This window comes from Zootermopsis nevadensis, unplaced genomic scaffold, assembly GCF_977971745.1.
Source record: "Zootermopsis nevadensis isolate Lab colony 2312 unplaced genomic scaffold, Znev_1.0 Znev_ptg000011l, whole genome shotgun sequence".
Classification (NCBI taxonomy): Eukaryota; Metazoa; Arthropoda; class Insecta; order Blattodea; family Termopsidae; genus Zootermopsis; species Zootermopsis nevadensis.
The window spans coordinates 9806968-9831161 of NW_028259143.1; the positions used below are offsets into that span (position 1 = coordinate 9806968).

The 24194-nt window shown below is 40.3% G+C and overlaps 1 protein-coding gene across 5 annotated transcripts in view; it reads left to right on the top strand.

The window, feature by feature from the left end:
- Window positions 1-1153: 1153 nt before the first annotated feature.
- Window positions 1154-24194, top strand: part of LOC110828453 (Krueppel-like factor 6) — a 617820-nt gene continuing 594779 nt past the window's right edge. For 3 of the 5 annotated variants that reach the window (XM_087347259.1, XM_087347260.1, XM_087347258.1), the window contains exon 1: window positions 1155-1969. In XM_087347259.1, coding sequence (XP_087203385.1) covers window positions 1868-1969 — 102 coding nt within the window. In that variant the 5' untranslated portion in view covers window positions 1155-1867. Of the gene's footprint in view, window positions 1970-24194 lie in introns of all 5 variants that reach the window. The other 2 variants (XM_087347256.1, XM_087347255.1) reach the window with 2 other exon arrangements.

Below are 24194 nucleotides of genomic sequence, written 5' to 3' on the forward strand. Positions count from 1 at the left end.
CGTCTTATTTTCTCAAGAATATATACAATTTTGGCACATTTTAAACGAAATTAATGCGTAGAATGTTTAATGTTCAAGTTATAACGTACATGGAAATTCAGATGAGAGAAAAACACCCAGGAATAATGACTTTGAAGTTAATCACGTGGGACACTGAATGTAGCAAGTATATTAAAACTGCATGGATGGCATACGACCTTAACGAATTGTTAATGTTATTAATAATAAATACAAGGACATCGTTTCACATACATAAACATAATATTTCTGTATTTTGTTTAGATCTTTGTCAGATGGACTGTTGGTATTAACGTCCGCAGGCGAAACCATTGATTTATTATACACTGAGCTGAAAAGGAATGCATAGGCCAGAAAATATATTTAGTTAGCGTTATAAATGTGTGCGTAATGAATCACAATTCATCACATTTTGCTAGAACTTTCAACATATTTGTTTCTTGAAAATAATAGTTCTTGTGCCACTTTTTCTTTCTTGTTGACTTATCCGTCGTCTGGCTCATAAGTCTTAAAAATATGAAAATCAAAGTCAGTAAATTTTAAATATTGGCTGTATGTTAGGTTTCTGGGAAAAAAACCCCGCTGTTAGTCCCTGTTCTGAGCTACTTGAATCCAACGGCCGCCCTGAAACCAAATTTCTAAAATATGTCTTGCATTCATTTGTTCCGATTACAACTTTGTACACATTACTCAGCTTCCCCATGTGTGCTTCATACGCTGGTCATCATAATCTTTAATCACCCTCGTGATAGACATAGTGAAGTATGACTGTAAATTATTCTTCAGATGAAGTAACTTCATCAAGCAACAGAGTACTAAGTCCAAAGCAGGGGCAGAACACAGGGATGGTTTATTGACCCTGGATATCGAGGACACACTGTAAGCTATCCTGTTCGTGTCAACTCATAATTAATGGTAGCGTATACAATACACAGCATGTATTGTACAACGCGATCCCGCAACTTTCACACTCTAGTGTGGGTATTCCGACGAATGAAACTGGTTGACGTTAGACCTGCGCAGTTTTACGTGGAGCGGAGTGTGTTCGGGACTGTTCGTAAAGCTGCGTATCTGAGGCATGTTGATGCTGCCACCAAGCGGATTCCCATCGCAACAGTTAGCGGAAGCTTGCTGCGCACGAGCAGCCGCCGAGTGTGCAGTTCAGTCGTGCCATCGCTGAGTTTGAAGTTAGTTCAGACGTCTCAGTTGCGAATCGTGACGCGTGTTAGCTAGCTAGGAAAGCGAAATACATCAATCTGTATAGATTTCAAAGTATTAGTTCAGAATTGAACAAATACTGTGGTAATAGATGTGGTATTGTTGGTTTTTGTAAGCGGGTGGTCTTTGTGGTGCAGCGCGGTAAGGTGATTGACCGCCAAAGCTAAACTGGCTTGTGTTTACGTTCGGAAGGGTGGGAGGAATGCCTGTGACATTTGTATAATGACAGTAACATCGAAGCCGCAATAAAATTTTGTTTAGAACCCTCTCATGTCTTCTGTCATAGCGATCAGAACAGATATCTGTGAATCCGTTTAGTTTTTGTGTGTCTTTCCTAGTATGAAGTGTGTGTAGTTTGAACACTTCTTATTCAGTGACTGAGCTGTTCACACAGTCAGGATAGCGCCATTATTAGTTTACTGACCCCGTTAGAAACTTGAACCGGCTGTTAAAAGTTCGTGTGACCTTGAGACTCCCGCCCTCGGTCAACGATCAGGAATTGTTCAAGCTGTAAGAAACATTTTGTGGTTGTCACGCCCCCTTTCAACTCTCACCGGAAGTGCAATACACATTATTTCTTTGGTATATTTTCTATTGTTAAGAAGAATTGCTTTTAAGTAACTTTGTCAAGATGGATGTTTTACCAAGCGGAAATATCTTCAGAGAACTGCAGGATATCCACGATACGGGATACTTTTCATCACAGCCCTCGCTAGAGGACCACTGGCAACAGGTAATTTATCACAGTTTTAGTGTGAAATACAACAATCAGTTCCCAAAGTGTAAAAGCTGAACGAGCTGTGTTCACATTTTCTTAGCTGTTTCATGATGTCTGCAGAATTTAACAATTGACGGTTTACTGAAACATTTCAAATTTGAAATCTTTGTTGTGCTGTTATTCAGTAACAGATTTTTCGATGTATGTAGGAGTTATATCAGTAGACATTTGGTTTGACGTAAGACAATGAACAGCCAAAGAATGGAAGAGAAAACGAAATTGACGATTTGGGCAACCACAAACCAGGCATACCCAATTTGACTGCCGACAAACCCCCACAGAACGTTAGGTCGTGTGGTCTATTTTGTTATATTACTTCATTGTGAGTTTTGTTTTGGTAGTGTGGGCATTGGAAAGGCTGTGGATTTTGTGGCTTTTCAGTTTATAGAAAATTGTAGACAGGTCTATTCATGTGTAGACTACATAAGAGAGAGCGAGACAGAGTTATCGAACAGCGTGTGATCGAACGCCAATTCCTGAATAGCGTTCCCAAGTTTATGTTGAGCTATAACACAGAACAGTAACGTGACGTTCCCTGCCATTATTTACATCTTCATTCAAGGAAACATCTCAAAATGGGGCGCGGGCGAATTAACTGCTCAAGCATTATATTTATACATATTTTCCTCCCACAACCAGTATTTGCTAGAAGCTTTCACATGTCACTAATGTGAAAATGTGGTCAGGAAGTAGACAGGTGTCCAGCCATCCGTTCTGACGCGATAATCGTTCAGCTCACGGTGCAAACTAGACGGGTAAATAGCGTCCCCCATTAAAGTAGCGGCGTGCGAGTTGCAAGATGGAATGGCTCGTCTTCCGTAGGCCACAGTTACAAAACAAAATTAATCCCATTTTATGTTTGTAACAGACCGTATTTGTGCCCCATTTCTTGTATTCAAATTTTGTATATTCCTACGCCACTTAAGGTTATAGGTTCGAATTCTACCACAGACATTCACTTTTTTAATCGATCAGTAGCCATTTCGTATTTCGCCTATACAGATTTGTTTTCTAACCGGAGTTGTTGGTCTCCAGGCTTGGATGTTAACCTGCCAAGTGAAGCGACCGGAGTGTATTTTACCACTTGTCTCCACTTGGTACGGAGCACTTTACCTCCTGTCCGTCTTTAACGGGCAATTGGTCTTTTGACTCATTTTTAATCTGGTTTTCGGTTACTTCGTCCAGAGGTCGTGTTCCACAATCCTGGATTTTTACTTTATTGGTTTGATGGCGTATCAGGTGCAGAGGTCATCCGAGTGTCGAATGAGGGGAATAAATTGATCGTGGATTATTGAAGGCATTCATTCTTCGGGAGGGACTGGTTTTGGCGTGGTTTTATCTCGACGCGTCTGTGAGGTGACTGAGGAAAGCAACAAAAAATAAGATATGCCCCCTTCCCCACTCACCCGTTTTCTTTCTGAATGAGACTAAACGATATCTAGGGACAGACTTGGTTCGAAGAAGATTGTTATTACTGTAATGATTGCACATTTTACTGAATAATGTAGTAATGCAGAAATGAGATATTTGTTTCACAATTTGTAATGGCTACGAACGAGCAGATAGTGTTGTGAGATTTCAGGTTCTCACGGCGACGAGTATGAAGATGGCCCTGTGCCACCGTGATGTTAGAGGCAGTACCCATAAGAGACAGCCATATTCAGATTAGTAATTAACCATCATTAGGAATGTAGAAACTGAAATAAGCTATGTAAAGACTATATAAATCTACTTTTAGACTCTGGAAGGATTCTTTGGCGCCGGTATCATACCGATAAATAGCTCGTTGCAGGCAAATGGATTTCCATTTGCATTGAAAGTAATCAACGTCTTACGGAGACACTTTGTGCTGCTTGACAGATACGTCGTCATACGGAATATGGATGAGTGCACAGACATTCCAAAGTCATTACTAGAAGGTGATTCATCCAGTCTGCAGTTTTAATGTAGCGTAGTGCATGCTAGCAGTGAATCACAACTGCAGTTATGTATTTTGAAATCACTGTAGTCAGCATCACAAGTAACAAATAGCGAGAACAGAAAGTCATTTTATTGTAATCGGATTACGTGTTTACGGCCTCAAATACGAAGGCCAACCTTTTCCCTTCTGCGTTCTGGTATCTGAAACACAAACCTGCACCCTTTCCTGCTCCCAGAGAAGGTTATAGGCAGTCAAAACATATTCTCCTCTCCTCCCACTCCTTTTGAAACACGTGGTAGATATGTTACTGTCTGTCCTGCAAACATATAGTTTCTACGGCTGTAACACTTTTTATTACGTAAATTCCGTCTGCTTGCTGCACTCTATAAATATACAAACACTTGTTCTGAACGCTTACGAAAAAAACTCGTAACTCGATAATTGTAATACATACCAGCCAATACGTCGCTACAAATCGTTATCGCTGCAAATTTGTACTTCATTCTGTAAAAAAACAAAATAAGAACTGTTACATGAAATGACACCGGATGTCGGACACAAGGTTGGGAAGGAATTACAAGTACTTCTTCCCCTTTCCCGGCTTAGTTCACATCGCCTCGCATCACACAGGCGGAAGCAGCACACTGTTACGTATAACAGAACTTCGTGATCGTGTAGTTAGTCCTTCTTTGTACTCGGGAGATCCCGGGCTCAAGTCTCGGCAAGGAAATGGCGAACAGACAGCTCTTTTGTGTTTTTTTTTCAGTCCTCCCAGGCAAATGCGCTGGATGTACCTTGGATCAGGACACAACCATTTCCCCCCCACATCCTTCTAGTTCATTATTCACTACCATAATCTCTTCCTATGATGAAGTCTGAGATTCTGACAGCGTCGTAAAAAATACTGCAAATAAATAAATAAATTAACCATGACGTGTTGTGGACTCGCAGGTACAAGCTTCACGCATTACAGACTAGTACTATAAAAAGGTGAGCGGTCTGAGGAGACAAGATTTTGGTAAAGTTCGCTGAATCGTTTGATCGCACGTTTAGTACAGTTTTCGGGGCCAAACCGCGCGTTTCCTCTACGTTATTGCTTTTAGGCGAGAGCCAATTAAATACCATTGACGTTTTTTGGCCTGGGAAGTCACGTGCTGCTCTACTAGCAGACCGGAAAACATCGTGCTTGTGCGGATTTAATGAAACCTTTATAGGTAATACTTATTAACACTAGAACTATTATAAAAGAGTGACGGTGAACAAAAGAGATGCATGGAAAATGATTCTACGAACATCGTCAGCTAAGAGTATAAATCTTGAAGCTATTTTAATGCAGATCGTTAGGCTTGTTTACGTGTCCTTTAATGAAGATAATGTTGGGTAGTGAGTGACGTCTCGATTGAGTCCATAAGTTGAAGAAGCGAATTCCTGGACTCTGGTGGTCACTTCTTAGCGAATATTGAGAAGGATGTGTTGTGTTGTGTTGGGTGTGCTGTCTCCTTTAATGAAGCATTTCCCGTCCCTATTCGGCAGGGTTCTGTTCCCCCGACGTCCAAGGACTCGGGGAATCACTCCCATGTAAATGTATGATGCCTTCCACCGTTTTTTATACCGAGCAGGTTAGTTCAGCCGTAAGCCGTTTTACTTGTGAAGGTTCCTGGCTATGGTGTGTTACATGCAAAAAAATTTCCCTGACTTTGTCCATTGTCTGAAATTGTAAAATAATAAAACATTTGGGAAGTGTTTTTTTTTTCTCTCTGTCTTCATTTAAAGGGGGAGACAGGAGAGAAGACTCTGTCGGGCCCCCTGGTCGACCTGGCTTTTAGATCTGGGTCCTAGTCTGTTTTACCTGACGACGAAAGCAGAATCCAACTTCCGAAACATTTTATTGTTTTGGAATTTAAGATGTCGAATTACTCCGAAATAAATTTGCGTATCGTCTGATTTGTGTTTGGGAGGTAACAAAGTCGATGTCTTGTGCATTTTAGTTCAGAAATAGCGACCTCCACTTCTCAGGATACGATTATTTACAGTAATGGTGCTCGATTTCACTACTATACCATGTATTTTTTGCTTTGAATTCATGTGTGTGGGTTCGTTAAGCATACACAATTACCACGTTAATCAAACGTTCGATACATACACAGCAAATGACTCTTTCAAATCATGTGTATTATTTTATTAATTTATTTGTAGATACTGATGCCATAATAATGCCTGTTACTATTTCCAGCATGGAAGTAGACGCAATTGTATCTATAAATTCCGTTGCGCCGTTTTAGCGCAGTCTTTTTGAGTGAAGTAAGTTTTACTAAGCAGTCGTTCGTCGGAAATTTTTCCTCGTATTTACATACATAATTCTCAGTTGGTTAATTGGTCTGCATCTCATGAAGGTCTTGTAAATCGTTTTAAATAGCCTGTGTCCTCTCAAATCATGACTAGCTTATCAGATTTGAAGTGGGATCAGAAATTTCCCTGGTCTACGCAGAATTTGGTTAAGTTAAATTCTTTGTCAGACATATTTCGTTGTAAGTGAAATGTCTGTCGTGTTGCAAACTTTTTCGACGATGCTGATCACTTCTGCCGAAATTACTTTGGAATTCCTAAAAAAAATCCAGTTTAGCCAACAAGAACAATCCGTACGCAATCAAAGAACTGCAAGAAGGAACTTTGGCAGCGGTGATTATGCGAAATTTCTGAAGTTGAAAATGGTTTTACGTAATATTCAGCCTCCGAACACTGCTGGACTAAGAGACAAAAAATACGGTATGTCTGGTATGTAGCTAGGTAATTATATGCAATTAATAGCTGGAGCGTCATTACTGGAAGGAATTTAAAAGTGTGACGAATCTCCGATCGCAGTTGTGATATGGTCCTTAGAACATTGGTACGAAAGCCATAGATTGTGTCCAAGTGTATAGAAATAATAGCGAGTGGCAGTTGGTGAAACAGGTTAAAGACCGAAATCGCGGGAAGACCTAGAACTTCATTCGCTGTTGTGAAAATACACTAAGAACAAAGTTCAATTGACGAGCCGAGCCGACACTGATGATTCCTCGTATCAGATTTCATCTCCATGTCAAGTTGTATAGGAACAAACACAGTATTAGTTAATTAAAGTACAGCTCCAAACGCTAGTCAAATGCCCCGTACTGTGAACGGATGGCTGCATGCTTAAAATGAAATGAATGAAATTTTGTAGTGTGGAACACCTCCGTGCACGTGCCCCGAGGCTGCGTGAAATTAATTATGTTATGAAACCTAAATATCCAAACCCTTCTGGTAATTGTAGTTTTTTTTATTATTTTCCGTGTAATTATCAAAATTAACTCATATACGTGTTTACGTCGAGCGTGTATGTAACAAGTCATATTTCATAACATTTAGCCATGATGTAATAGGCACTGCAGTGCAACACCTTACCACCCTCACTCCCGATGGCGTTATCTTACTGTCATATGATTCATATATGTTCTAATCAGCTGTGTACAAAGTCTGTTATGTACCCAGGGCATATTCTGAGCCTACACTAACTCAATGGACCAGTCCTATTAGTCATTTAGCAATTCAAGAAATTCTCCGTCTTTTGAAACTCAAAGTTTCGATGTCGTGTTTACAACAACCAATCACATGTCTGTTGCTTCTGCCAGATGAATCCATTCCACACCATCCTACCCTATTAATTTAAAATACACTTTAATATTATCTTTGCATATACGTCCAAGTCTTCCAAGCGGTTTTTCCTTAAGGTGTTCCAACTGCTTTCTCGTTCTTGTGCGTCCTACCTCAATGAAATTTGCTCGTGATAATAACAGCCTATTTGGTGAGCTGTACGTGTTACGAACTTTGGCTATGTGGAATATTTCCTAAAAGGGGCATGTTTCTTCGCTGTCGTCACCTTTCGTGATCTACAAAAACAATCCTACACAGCAGCTTTCGTGGCATCCGTTACATGCCATTAACGGCAAATTGAAGGTTCTTCACGTGTGTTGCTAGGAAATTATTTATCCTTGGATAAATCTTATTAAAATTTGGCTTCTCTCCAAAATGTGTGAAAACTGAAGTCATTCACACGAAGCAGAGCTCCTACGAGTAAGTTTACACTGTTCATGAATAACGCCCCACATGTGAGTTTGCGTGCAGTTATAATGAATGTTTCGTCCCATTCGAGATAACTTTATCTTCGCCGTTTTCCTTGGTTTCTGTTGGCGGAGTTCTAAAATAGGCTTATTCTCTCATTCAGGAAAGTGCATTGTGTCTGAAAATTCCCTCAAAGCTTAACGTACTGAAGGTTTTTAATCCCTGTACTCAGAACAAGTATTAGGCGCAGATACGAAGAAAATTAGCTATCGTTTGTGCTCGACATGAGTACGCAACTAACCGAATACATTAACCCTTTAATGTACGGTATAACGATCAGTGATTGTGAATTTTGTATTTATCGGATTCTATCATTCTCACTGGAAACTGCGTTTATTTCTAAGAACAGCGAAAACAAGATGATATTTGTAATGGTGAAGTGCGGTGTTCTCTTCACGGTACGGCCTGAATTCTTAAATATCATTTCGCACCAACATTTACTCCCTTACTGTAGGGCCAAATAAATTACAGCTTCGACATACATAAATGACGACCCGTGAAGCTCAGTGATTATAGTGACTGGCTTCGGGGTTCGGCTGTTATTATCACGAGCAAATTACATTCGGGTAGAATGCATAAGAACGAGAAAATATTCGAGAAACCTAAAGGAAAAACCACTTTGAAGACCTGAACGTATATGCAAAGATAATATTAAAGTGTATTTTAAATTAATAGGGTGGGATGGTGTGGAATGGATTCATCTGGCAGAAGCAACAGATAAGTGATGGGTTGTTGTAAACACGACATCGAAACTGTGGGTTTCAAAAGGCGGAGAATTCCTTGAATTGCTAACTGACTATCAGTTTCACAAATAGGACTCTGGTCCATTGAGTTAGTGTACGAGGTGCGATCGGAACGTTTCCAGACTGTGTCAATAGAGGGCGAACCGGATGTAGTACTAGCTTCTGCCGCTAGGGGGTGCGGCCTACATTCATAGAGAATCAGTGTGCCAGCCGGCATCATCGAATTAGCATTTGTTTCTTAGTTACGGGCGTTTTGGTAGTGCATTACACCGACCCTCCTGCGATTTCGGAATGGCGGATTTTCATGAACAAATCAAATTTTGCCAAAGACTCGCCAAAACGGCTACGGAAACCTATGAAATGCTAAAGCAAGCATTTGGGGAGTCCGCAATGGGTCGTGCACAAACTTTTGTGTGGCATTCACGTTTTAAAAATGGCCGAACCTCTGTCGATGATGACGAGCGTTCTGGACGACCATCTTCGAGCACAACGCCCGAAAATGTTACGGAGATTCGGCAGGTCATTCACGAAGATCGACGTCGTACCATCAACGACTTGTGCGACATTGTTGGGATAGGCTATGGGACCTGTCAGCTGATTCTAAAGGAAGAACTCCACATGCGACGCATCCTGTCTGAGGACCAGAAGCAGAATCGACTTCTCGTTTGTCAGGAGCTCAAAGATCTTGCAAGAACCGACCCTAACTTCCTTTCTAAGCTCCGTGTGACTTCTTCCTCTTCCCAAAGATGAAAATTCAGCTAAAGGGAAGGAGATTTGAGACGATAGAAGAGATTCAGGCAGAATCGCAGATGGTGCTTGACAGGCTGACAAAGAAAGATTTCCAGGGATGCTTCCAGGCTTGGCAGCGGCGCTGGGATCGTTGTGTTCACTCCCAGGGGAACTACTTCGAGGGCGATGGATGAATTTAATACCTGAGATAAGTGTACGGTTTTTTTAAAAAAAAAATAATAATACGCGCGGTCTGGAAACTTTGCGATCGCACCTCGCAGGCTTAGAATATGCCCTCGGTACATGATAGACTTTGTACAGTGTTCATCGGAACATATCTGATCATATAAGTAGGTCTATGTTTTATTTCGGGTTCTACTGAAAATTACTTTTTATGTGTCCAGTAAGAGGAGCAGTTTCCATGCAGCCGTTTCGAAACCTAGTTAACCTTATTGGGCATTTGTTACTGTGTCCTGCGCCGACTGTTCCCAGGGCGCTCAGAATTCGGAACGGTCTGGTGTTGAGGTAGCCGTTTCAAAAACATTAACTCTTGTGGTTGGACCTTTTTTAATTATTTCTCGATCCTTGCTGTGAATAACTCTATCACACGTTTTTCAGCGCGTCATCCTCGTGTGTTACCGCAACTCGTGTAGTTAAATCTTCGTACTGCGCTTTGCTAGAGGTGTAGAGTGTAACGGAAGAGATAATGTTTTTTGGAATGTATGTCGATGCGTTCCCCTCTTTGCCCCTCGCACCCACGACGTCTGGTAATGACAGGGGACTGTACTAGGTTGCTTGTTGTGTCTCGGGGTGAATCAAGATCAGTCCGATGTTCTTCTATGAACTTTAACGCGCCCCCCGCCCCACAGGTTTGTGAAAACAACACTTGACTGCGATGAACAAGGAAGAACTCTCTGACAATGGAGCAAGTCTTTAACGACGCACTGTGTAGAATAGAACGTTTTCAAATAACATTATCTGTCGCTTGCTGTTGTAGGCGGGGAAGGGAAATCAGCCATGCTGAGTCAGCTGTCGACGTTATGTTATATGGAGTGATTTTGCGTTATTTTTGAGTCTGAAGAGTTGTCGTGGCCGGTTTCAAGGTTTTGTGTATTCTCGTGGAAGGGCGTATCAGTATCATGAATATTGTCACATTACACGACCTCTGTTGGGATTAAACTGACCATATTTATTGTAACAGGGAGATAATCCAATGCATTTGAATGTCTGCTATTAGGCCTGTCTGAACGTTTGCATGTTTTAATGCCGGTGACTAGCGCTCGAAAAAGACTCGGTTGTTTCCGCACCCAAATTTCCATGCTTGATGCTGGACATCTGTCGTCTTTCAGTTGCTTGTTTCTGCAGTGGTATTGAAGTTATTTGGCAAATAGACCGTGAAGTCATGAAATTACGAATACAATTATGAATATGGACATTTAGGTGTTGCAACAAATTGATTGTACTTGTTCAGCCGAATTTGCAAACTGAATCGAGATTTATTCACAGGACTGATTTCTATTAAACTGCATGTCTGGCGATCATTTGCATAATCTTATGGTAATATGTTACAAACACATTCCCTCGTTATAGAGTTTTATAAAATAGGCATACTAATTAAAATGAAACCAAAAAAAAAATCTGCTCAATATCGAAACGTGGTCTGCGTTATTTCAGAGGATTTGCCAAATTCTGAAGCCTTTATGTCGGTTTCCTACACGGATTATAAGGCGAACGGTTGTTATTCGTACCACAAACCACAGCTGGAATACCACGTCTTGTTGGCGATTTGACTACTCTGGCTGTTCTGTATATTTCTTATGTGAAGGCAATTTCGTACGTCTGCAAGTCGAGGACGCGTTTTGCCGCTGTGGCCTAGGCCAGGATCTTCTAATCAGTGTTTTAATAAATTTTGTCTGTTACTTTTATTATGTATTGAAGTACCGCAGCATTATAAAAGTCTATTGTCTGTAGATAATGTAACGCTTTATAACGCTATGTACCGTCTGCATTCACGTCCAGGAATTTGGGGTGTCGTCCGCAAATTCTCTTTATGGGATTCATTTGATTTTGGGAATAAACGCTTCTAAACATCATCAAACAAAGGGTTGAGCGGTGCCGTATCTGTGGGTTTGACAGATTGTGTTCCGTTCACATACTTTCGTAAGGGTCCAGTGTGAAGGCGAGGTCGAGTGATGGTACTGGACGCTGCGTGGCTTCCAGAGGAGAGATAGGAAATCCCAAACCATTTTATGCGGATGTGAAGCGCCACGGAATCTATAGGATGCTGTTGTGATATGTGGCTGGTAGAGGGGGTATTGGAATATGTTTGTGTCATATTCAATACGTACAAACTCGCACGCCTTACGAATATAATGAGAAATTTCTGAATAGATTTTATCTTCCGTTGATATCTCAAGCCGCCAGTAAAAAATATATGTAAAGGTCTGTTCTAAAAATAGAGGTAATTATTTTTTACAATGCAGTGACGTAGCTGTTAGGTGACCAAGCGAGCATCCGGCGAGAGAAACAAATCACCAGAGATGGTGTAAAAAGAGGGATACTGTTTGGTGATGGGGAGACAGGAAGCGAGTTGAGCGTTGGAATGTCGCATTCCTACGGTAGGGTGAAAATAATTCATATGAGAACTCGTGTGGAATTCTGTGTTCTGATAACATCAACGTTCAAAGGCAGAAACCTAACCTATCTGTGTTTTTGATTGTAAGTTTCCGGTGTTGTATCTTTTTTGCACTTATGCAATAGTTGCTATTTAATTTCGTGCGTTCTTCTAGTTATTTTTTTGTTCTCCTGATTTTAATCTGTTTTTCAGTTTCTGTAATAAGAGTCATATGCAGGTTCTATAAAAGATGCTGACGCTATCTTCACACCGAAAATAATACGACGTTTAAGCTGGCTTTATTCAACGTGGGTGATCTCGGAAGGAGTTTAATGCTTTTTACGCTTGGTGATTCGACTACTTTGGATGAGTTGTGCGTGAATTTGCAACATCCCGAGATTTGCGATGGCCTTTCTTCACCAAACCCACAAATGTTAATTCAGTTTTGTTCTTTCGGCGTAACAATTTATAGATACTTCGTCGACTCATAAATTACGAACTCCATGAAGCGGGGTCCTTGGGAAGCTAATTGTCACTGAGATGCTCTTTAAATTCCCGGCTTTTTTATTGAACCGGAAGGTTAATTACTGTGATCACATGAGGCCGTTACTGCTCCCAATCTTGAGTCAGATTAATCCACTCAACATTTTTAAACCCAATTTTTTTTCTTTGTTTTAAGGGGAAGGCCTACGTCGTCAAGTCTGTTCATACTTCACCTCTTGCACGGTTTTTCTCCGTCACGACATCGTTTTGGCCTGTACTGTAGAATTGTTGGGTATCGTGTTATTCCATTCTGTCCACCCTGTTTATCTAACTTTGTTTGTGTTAATGTTTTGTTGAAAGCTTTGAAGTGATAGTGTAATAGGTGTTGGACAAACTCTGTTCTTGAAAATTTGCCGTAATTTAAATGTCTACTGCGTCAAAAACCATTTTTAAAGTGCTCCGTGGGTTTCTAGTGTTTTCTGGGCAATTTATTTATCATACGAATATAAATTTTGTACCCGGTATTTAGTAATAACGTGGGGAAACGGCATTATAAAAGCAATGAGAAACAGTAAGCTTACACCTGCGTAGTTTCAGCTTTATTTATATCTAATTTTTTTTGAAAACGGGTTTAAATTAATTTTCATGATCTTGGAATTCGCAGTTTCTTCTAACATGTGTTTACAAGTGTGAAATCCTTTGTTACATAAGCATTCTGCCACATTTAAATAATTCTGAATTCAGTCCATCAGTGTCAGGAGATTTCCTGTGCCTTATCTTTTCAAAGCCTTGTCCATTTCTTATATGCGTGGACTAGTAAAATCCACTTCATCTTCGTCAGTACTTATCCCGTTTAAGATCTGTTTAATATTGATCTCATATCTACGCCTAGGTCGTCCATGTGATCTCGAACTTAGCTATTTTAATGTCGTTGAATTAATCCTTTAGCAGGTGCGTGTATATAAAGTTTTTCTGTAAATATGTAACTGTGCTTTGACAGTTTTGAATAGACGGTCGTGTTTAGCCAGTGTCGGGGTCGAGAGGAGAGGGCTTATTGATGTCGGCGTATTGATTTTCGATTACCATAAAATATTAACGCCTTCGGTGCGTATTTATGACATTTCAACGCGATCAAGATAAGTGATTGTTTCTTTTTCCACGATTCTTGCGTGATAGTAACAAGCGATTTCTGTGTGGAACGAGTAAGTGTTGGATACGGTGCCATCTTTATCAGTCAAAAATGCGTCTGCTTCCACAGGGGCGTCAAATATAGATGTATAATCGCCACGCCTGCATAGGTGAACCCACTTCACTGTACTGTTGAATAATGGGCGTTCTTTTCAAGAAGCGTGTAAAATGAACGCATAATAATGAGCTCGAGTCTACCCGCCAAGCTATATGTTTAAGTACCTAAACTGCTCATTTGATTTCAATGTCTTGTGGTTTTGGTTCTACATTGAGCGTCTGTGGGGAAAACTAATTGAGATTCGTACACTTCTTAACGTGAATCACAAATAGAGCTTTGTTATAGTGTGTCCCAAACAGATTTTACACACAAGGTTAATATTCCGTATTATAATATATATACATCTTTTTGGGATATTCTCTATATCTTAAAAACAGCACTGTTTTTTTTTATATGCGATTTCTACATATCTTATTCGAGGTTACTATTTCTTTTCACTTTTAAATTTCTAAGCATCGTCCGATGAATACGTATTTGGGGGGAGGGGGTGGTTTGCATGTTCGTACAAGTTACTAGTTTCTAACCTTGCACTGTATGGAGGTTTGTGGTTATCTTCACCCCCCAGGCTGTCTGTCCCCATCGGAATACTACCCTATTCACCACTGGGTAGGAGTGTGACTGTTTCCCTTCGGCAAAGAAAAGTTTCTGTACCGAGAATCGAACCACGGCAGTACGCCCCGTATCTAGTAACTTTACTAACTGAAATGTTGTGGCTATACTAAGTCCATAGCAGTGGTGACTTAAGACATTCAAATATAAGGCATCTTGCGGGCATGCAGCCTCTTGTCTGGGACTGAACATCATAAGTGCTCCTTTGTTTCCGGGAGGTCATCGTGAGTTCAAACCTCGACCCGGAGACGACTACTCTGGCGGATGGTGTATTGTGGTTTTCTTAGCCATTTCAGGCAAATGCCGCTGTAGTACTTTAAATTACGCCCCGAATATTTCGTTCCAGATGCATTCAAATTATTTATTAATCATCGTATCATCTGACGCCATATAGTCTGAGCTTCTACAGGACGTTAATTGAAACAGAATATAGTCCGGGAATCAGTATGATCATCATGTAGGTCGTGATCTTCTCTATTCTGAAGCCACATAGCCTTTTAGGTGGTTACAAACATTTCAGAGGAACATACAGCCTCTGTTTTCAGGGTACTGTGGAGGCGATACTTTTGGTAACCAGCTACAATACGATAGGTGTCACAACCACTAACGACATCTTCACCGGCATCAGAATCTCGTTAACCTCAAACGTTAATATAAGACATCAGCATGTGGCAGAAGTATGCCTATTAAATCGACTTAATTAGAATTTATGAGGAAATAGCTCTGTTACTAAATAAGCTACTAGCATCTCCCCTCTCCCTTTCCGACTTTCCCCTTATGTGTGACGTCAGTCACCGGCACAGCTGGATTGAACGCAGCGTACATATGAACCGTTTGCTTCACTCTAGGCCAAACCTCCGATGTCATTAGACACGTCTCTTAGTTTTGCGATGAATGTGCAGCACAGGAGTTTTCCATTATTGTCTGCTTTCAGGTCGCAGACACAATGGTGTTCTGCAGAGAAATACATAGAGTGAATGTCACCTTTGTCTCTAATTTTCTGGTTTCAGGTAGGTGGTTATAATCGGCGCTGCTTACCACGTGCACTTCCTTGTACGTCCGGAACTACGTGTTCCTTACTGTTCAAGACAATGATATGACTCAGTAAGCATGACTGTTTGATCGGATGTATACTTCAAGGTCAGTCTTGTAGCTGTAATGACCAGTCCTATACCAAGAGTTTGTTCTTCAAATACTACTATTCTTAGAATCGTGCAAGGATGACTAAATGCTACAGAATCGTCGCTAATGCATGTTTAAACATTGGCGCCGTTTCCAGTTATTGTAATGTCTGTGGCCAGTTGTACCGTTAAGATATTCGATTCGAATCTCGGCTGTGATTGCAGTTGTTTTGGCTGATGATGTAAGTTGTGGTACTCCTCGCAAACACGCAAGAGTTGTATCTCAAATTAATCATTCCATCGTGGTTTTCTTAGATTATTTAACGATTGTGACTACGGTTACTGGAAACGTCGAACACTGGTGGTGGAGCACGATCCTGAGCCAGTGTTCCCAACCTTCATCATGTTATTTTTCCATCTCCTTCTTGGTGTTACAAGCGGACTTTTTCAAAGCGATTCTCTTTGATAGGGAATTCTTTGACTAGCTGTTAGCTTCTGAAGTAGCACTCAGCTGCATGGAATAGTTATTAGAAAATACTAACGAAATACCACTAGTCTATTTCGATGGATGCCATTTTTGGAAGGTTGATCGAATACCTTTGAGTGTTTGGAAGTGCGTCCTCGCTTGTCATTGTCGTCGCGAGGGTGGTTTGCCCAAGAGAAAAAAAACTATACTTTCCGCAAGATGTCTCCGAGAGTCGTTGGTGTCTGACAGCCCGAGGGACGGTGATGTGTCTTTTAGCTCGTTCACGTGTTTAGTAAATCGACTATAGCTGTGGCCTTTATGAAATAAATTTCTCACTTGTGTATCTTTTTCTTTGTGGAAGTTGTATTTGAAAGGGATTCGGTTAGTGACTTGGCCTTACTGTGCTGAGTGTTGCCTTAGCTGACCCTGTATTTAAAGCATTTTTTTTACCTATTTACGGATAATATTACGTAATATGAACTATGTAAGGAACACAGCAAGACGCTGACATCTCTCGCTGAGATCCGCGTTTAATCCTGGATCGCTTCAGGTGAGATTTGCGGTAGATTTGACTAAACAGTATATTATCATACCCATTACATGACTGATATCATGATAAAGGTAGTTTAATTTGTTTTAAGTAGCAACGTGGGGAATTCTGGTATAGTTATAACACCTTACAAATTATATTCACCATCTGCTTTAACAGTAACTCGGTATTTTGTCCACTGCGTACTTATGGATTTCGTATGAGTCTTACAATAAACAGATTTTTGCTTAAATAACGTTATCCAACTGATGTTTGTAATGGTGAATTGTTTTCTTTGCAGTGCGGACTGAATTTCTGAGTATTGTTAAATGAACTTTGGTTTCTGAGGGTTATAATAATTTGATTTTTCCTTCGTTCCTTTGATGTCTGTGCATTGGAGTTTATTTCAATATCAATAAGTAAAACGCTAATTCATCTGGGAAGGGAATTTGCAATTGACTTTCGACCTTTAATTTGTAAACACTGATTAGATTCCTGCCTCGAAACTGTACGCCAGTAATTTATAAATTGTTCGTCAGGGAGTGCAGTGTGTGTCGGATTGTGGTTATAATAACAAACTAGGATCTAATTTGAATAAAACTTGCTTGTACAAGTTACTGCGTTCTGGACCAGACGGAACGGAAGCGGCTCGTTGAATCTCTGCCTCCATCAGTCATCCCGACACGAACCATGTGTGTTTATAACTAAGGGAGCAGCTTGTAGGCACGTGGCTTAGTGAAGGGAGGGGGGAAGTTTTACAGGAGTTGGTGCGGAAGGGGGGAGGTAATCTTGAGGTATGTGTTGAGTGGTAGACAGATGTGGTACCATCCGAAAACGTATCGCTGTACCACTAAAATAGACTGTCAGTTAAGATTGTAATCTGCGATTAGAGCCTAACCACATTTGTGCACATTGTACCTGCCATACGAAATGTGAGAAAAAGGCAAAGAAAGGAGGAGAATATTCGAACTGAAGAGAAATGAGTTGCTAGAAGCACGGAGGAAAGTACATAAAGCGGAGATTAATATTTTGTGATTTTCAACAGATTCGATGCATTTGGGAGATGATAAATGCGTACGAAATTTGTCTGAAAAAACCTTAGAGGAGTAAATCAGTTAAGATCAAGGTCACATTGGAGTGGAGGTTAAGTACATGCGTTATGGACTGAATTCATTTGGCTCAGGACAGGGAACATGACAATGAAATTTGAGGTTCGTTAAAAATGGAGAATGTTTAAGTAACTGAGCGACGGAAGGATTGTGCTCTATGGGTTTGCCTTATGGTTGTTTAGATCGTTAATACTTGGAACCGAATTTAGGTGAATTTTTAATTCGTGTAGATTGACAGGTCTGTGTGAAACTGACGAGGAACATTCTGATGAAGAGGAGAACCGTATTCCTAGAACACCAGTTCGTCTTATTTTTGGCATGATTTCAAGGTGTAAATGCAAATGTTTTCTAGACTCGTGTTTGTCGAAGGGGAATTTCAGGTTAGTCGCATAATTCACGCTGCTAATTTTACCGGGGTTCATAGTAAAATTTCGGGTGTGCATATTTCGCGATTAGTTTTACAGTTTTACACTAGAAAAATTATTTTTCACTACACTTCACAGAATTTATCAGACTATCTTTTTTATTTGATTTCTTGTTCCAAAATTAATATTTATTTTTCACTTCACATGCGGCCAGTCTGTCGTATTAAAGTATTATTTATTTTATGAATAGCATTAGCATCTGTGCCATTGTTTCTCATTTGTCTTCTCTATTTTCACTACTAATGATCACGTAAGATACTCGATTTTCTGTCGGTTTGGCTCGTACTGGAGAAGAACTATTTATAGATGAAGTCGTCGGAACTGATGTGAATCGCCCCTTCCAACCATCCCATCTTCACGTTATTTCATGCCGTTATCATTAACCCAGTTGAGGAAGCGACGACTATGGAATGAAGGAACAAAAACTAATTATTTGCGACGTCATCTTCCTCGGATAGGCACAGCAATACTTTTTAATAGCCTCGTATCAGCGGGCGATACTTCCTAGACATTCCTTGCATATAAACTTACTTTAGCTGCTTTTATTACATCGTTAATTCTGTAAGACTCCAGCATGAACTGCTCCAGTCATAGTTTTGTTTCATATATTTTATTGTAATGCGGACTGTTTATTGGTTTATCAGTTTAAATACAAATTCAAATATTTCGCGCGTGTCAGGTGACTGTGTGGCATGATGTCCTCTGTTAACCATGTGTGTTAACATATCGGGGGCTGTTTGATCCGACAGATTTATACTAAATTTGGTTGCGAGGAAGTTGTAGAGTGGATTCCGGTTAATAGGGTCATCGGTTAATCGGGGCAGCCGTTTATTTAGGACAAATCTTGAAGAACAGACCTTTTTAACTCTTTACGTTCAACTTCGCATGATTGGGCCAAAGTGTTCTAGTTTTGATGTGTCCCAATCAACCGGAATCCACTGTATTCCCTTAAAGTGATAGCTTTAATTTTCCGCCTACATTAACATTCAGTAACTCTGAATTTTGTTTATAGATTCTATTTGTGGTTTTTGAATGAAAAAAGCAAATACACCTCTGATGTTTTTCTAACCAGCGTTAACCAACTGAAAATTGTATTTGTACGTATAATGTTTTATTTAATGTAAGAATTGTATTTATAAACATTCTGTAGGCGATGTTCGTGCTGAAAATTGTTATATGTTCGCATTCACTGTCTAGAAACTTTCCAAGTGAAGGTGAACTTAGTAAGAAGCAGACAATTATGTAATAGGTCCGTAAGACTTCTTTGCTCAGGGTTCATGAAATTAATAGAAAACGGTAGATTGTTTCTGCCCGTCTATTTCAACTTAGAAACGCATGGTCGGATTTCGGTTAAAATTTGATATTGTGGGTCTATGCTAATGTTGTGTGGCCATTTAACTTTGGCACACGTCACTCAGATACAAAGCGTACTGTACATGAATTTACGGAAAATGCTGCCTTCTGGGTTGTTGTACCGTGTATTCTGGCAGAAGTTTACCGACGTTTCATCACTCTGATGATGGAGGCAACGAGGACCTAGAAACGTCTGTAAACTTCTATCAGACTACAGGGCGTAAAACTCAGTAGCCATAATCATACTCGCCACCATATGATTCTTGGAACAGAACAGAAAATTTTGCCTCTAAAAATATTCGTATTTTATTTACTATTGTCGTTAGACTTGACATACTAACGAAATAATATACGCAATATCCGTTTTTTTTCGTTAGTTTGTCTGCAATGCAGTGTATTTACTGTTGAGAGATTGATCAAGGCGAAATGCAGTGGACGAGAAATAAGAACTGCATGAACATCTATAATCGGTTAACATGAAGGGAAGAAAATGCTTGTGAGAACCAGGCATAAATACGAGAATTGATCTAAAGGAAACACTATGGAGGGTTTAGGATGGATTTACATGGTTGCTGGCTTGTCCCGACATCATAAAACCTTCTATCCCCTTAAAATGCAGCTGAGCGACTACTAGCTTCTCAAAAAGGAATTTGCTGCACGGAGCTGGTTGTTTTGAATGTCTTCATAAGTCTTTATTCGATTTCCGTTTTAAATCTGAGATTTGTATGCACAGGAGACATTGCGTGTTGTAGATGCATGAAGTATACGGTGGAAGGAAGGAAGTGTTGCAGGAGACGGGAAGTCGCGTCCGATTTGACCACTACCTGAGTGGTCTGCTCTAAAGTTAAAATGTCTACCATGTTGTGTGCATGTTGAAAGTGACAGGTCCATTGCACTAATCCCAGAACGGTCAATAATTATTTTTCCAGTGTTGCCACAATTTCAATTTCTTCTTCAGAAGGTAATATAGTTGGTCACAGAAATTTGTAAGTGTGTGTGTGTAGATCTTTAAATTAAGACAAAGTCATCCATGTTGCTTCTGCTTCGTATTCGTGGAGTCCCACGTTCAAATCTGGGTAACAGAAGCACGATAACCTGGCTAGAATATATATATATATATATATATATATATATATATTAAATGAACGCCGAATATAAATCAGGAACAATGGCAGCATGGATTCCACATGCGGATGTGTGGAAAAATAAAAGCTTGGCGTTGTGAGATTTCAGTTTTTCTCACGACGGCTAGTATGATGACGAATTTCTTGTGGGATGTAAGATTTGAGGTTTTCACAGCGGTGAGTATGAAGATTTCTGTCTTCTGGGTTGTAGCGCCGTGTAGTCTGGTCGATATTAACCAACGTTTCAGAGGTCATGTGTATGTATGCAATATGACCTCTGAAACGTTGGTTGACATCGACCAGACTACACAGCGCAACAACCCAGAAGACAGAAATCTTCTTGTGGGATGTTGTGCCGTGTATGTTGGTAGAAGTTTACCGAAGTTTCAGAGGTCCTTGCTGACTCCATCATCAGGGCGATCGCACTGATTACACAGCGCAACATTCCAGAAGAGCGTCTCTTTTGAAAGGTTTGGTTGTTGCGAAGAACGTGTGTTGTGCCCGTTCAAGTTCTTTGGTTAAAATTCTCTTGCAAAATGCGACGTAACATGGCACTATGGATATGCCATCACACGTGAGAGAATGCACATATGCTCCTGATCGATGCGAAGGGAAGGATTGAGTAAGTTGTCATGTTTAAGCCTTACTTAGAAAGACGAATTGAATCTGCCAGATAAACTAGAACGAAGAATATTTTGTTTGCATGGATGCTTATTCTTCACGTCCCTTTTGGAGCGTTCGTATTTTAATGATTTGTAGGAATATGTTGGCTCTTCTTTTTTTGACATCTGCCTAAACCCTACGTATAAATAAATACTATGACGGACATTGCTGGAGTAATGGAGGCAAAGACATATGGTATAGGACTCTGTACTTACCACTGACCTACAAAGGGTACTGTCTCGAAGTCACGTCGTGTCATCTGACCGATTGGATTTCGATTACCATCACTGATGTTGCCATCGTTTCGGAGAGACACACTGTCGACATCTTCACGTTTGAAGATAAGGCCAGTTTGTTTCTTTGGAACGTTGGCGTCTCCTGACAATTCTACAAAGAAAAACATGATACTCACCGCCCCCGAAAACCTCGCATCTCAAATTTTAGAAATCAATGTACAATGCACATGTGTGTACGTGTACATATGTTGTGTATGCATGTGTGTGTGAACGTGTTCAGGTGTATGAGCAAATGTAATTCTGCGTACGTGATGCGATGCATCTACTGTAAGCTCTGTACAAACACGCACTCCTGCACCAAACGGCGTGATCAATGTCCTGGAAGCTGGGCCACAGGTATTGGCAATGCGTAGAAATGGACCGCTATAAGCTTGGTTGATCTAGTATTGAAGGAAATTTAGATGCCTCGAAGAACTCTCTTCAAGATTTAAGCGATCGTCTGTAATAAGGAAAGAAGCAACCGGGGGAAATTAAGCGGGATAAACGTGGTTTAGTACTTCCTGGAAGGATGCGGTTTGTGTATGTACTGGTATGAAAGTTGGCTTATTGTATGTTCTTTAGAGGAAATATTTTATTTTATTATATTAGTATAGAAGAGAAATTGTTCGCTGCTGCATACAGAAGTTACTCGAGTAAAACTCTGAATTGATGTTGCAGTGGGACGCACTTACCTTGCTCTTCAGTAAACCGATTGTCTTGGGTCAAATTGAGACCATCCCTTTTTCGTATTTCGACATTTCCATATTCGAATCTCATCCCGGAGACCTGGTTATTTTCGTTCTTTTACCCAGTCATTCGAAGCAAATAGGCCACAAAAGTTCTGCTACATATACTTTTTCCAATTCGTGCACTCGTCGTTAAATAACCAAAGAAGCACTCTTAACTTTTCGAGATTTATAATGCATTTGCTTGTAACATAAATTGCGGAGAAGCAAACGCTTACATGTAAACAAACAACGCAGTGGGTTACAGTAAGTCTGTTACCAGCCTTAGAACCCTAGCTAGTCGGGACAGCTTTCATTTATCGCCACATCTTAATGGGTAGCCATTGTAATTCGTATTACTGGATTATGGATTTTTGGATTTTGTCCAGCTTCTGGTGTTTTGAAAAGAACATGGCGTTTCAGAAACTGTTTCACTGGACTGGACTCTTCCTGAGAAGGTACACCGAACGTTTTTGTATGAGGTCGAGAATAGTTACTGGCATACCTCAGAGATATTGCTGGTTCGGTTCCAGACCACCGCAATAAAGCGAGTCACACGAATTGTTTGGTTTCCCAGTGCATATAAAAGTTATGTTTACACTATCTTGTAGTCTGTTAAGTGTGCAATAGCATTATGTCTAAAAAACATTGCGAGAATTACCAAAATGTGACACACAGACACGAAGTGAGCACATGCTGTTGGAAAAATGGCGCCGATGCTCGACGCAGGGTTGCCACAAACCTTCAATTCGTAAAAAACGCAATATCTGCGAAGCGCAATAAAACGAGGTATGCCTGTACTTTTCGAAACGTTATCTTATTTCCAGAATACTAAAAGCATAAATACAGCATTATTAATTGTAATACAAATTGTCATACATCTTAAAAACTGACTTTGGCAGTATATTCTTTCGGAGGAACTTACTGTATCCGAAATCAACCCTGAAAATGGAGGCAATATGCTTCTCTGAAACGTTTTTATCTATGTACAGTGCTAAATAATAACTTAGTCGTAATACTGTTGCGTCCCTTGCATGTGTCATTTGTATGTGTGTGTTTGCAACGTACGAAGATGTAGATGCTGGTGGAATTTCAGACAACGGATTAGGAAACACTGTACTCCGAACGGAGTACACCTTTCAGCTCTTGTTTACAAGTTACACAGCCTTGAAGATACGCGTAGGTTGGTTGCGGGTGTCTGAAGCGATGTACCAGCTTGCATGAAAGTTCTTCACTCCTTTGGGGCCCTGTTAAGGAGGGACCTCTACACAGAGGCTGTGTTGTGTTTCACACTTACCTTCCATCACAGAGAGGCGTGCTGTAAGGCGAGTCATTGAAAATGTGGTGGTGAGTAAGAAGGGGAAAAATTAGCGTCTGCACTGTCTCAAGCAAGAAAGCCGATGTAAAACGAAACGTGATCTTTTTTCACTGCGAATGAACGTTGTGAAGCACTCGTTTTTTTTTTAATTCTTCAAACAGTAAATTTGTTCCTTCGGGCGTATTATATTACCATTTTTAAACATGTAAGAAATGTTGTCCCCATAGGCTAAGTAAAAAAGGCTAAATCAATGGACTGGTTGCGAAAACTGTATTTAGCGTAAATACCACAATAAATCATACGAAAATGTTCCAAAATAAGTGTCTGGAAACGACACAAATGTAAATAAGGTTTATGAAGCCGCGAGATGATTGCGTCCTGGAAATGTTTGTTATCCCTACTGCTTTCCGAAACACTTTCTTTTACTACGCGTGTGGTTTTGTCTGAGAGCTGCAACGAACAGTTTGCAAACTAGAATTTTCTCCATTGGTAAACAACTTGTTAGTCTGCGCAGAAAGAAGGCCATGTCTAGGGATAGTAATGATATTTTCGGACGTGATTTGCTTACCAGATTTGTGCCTGGCAGA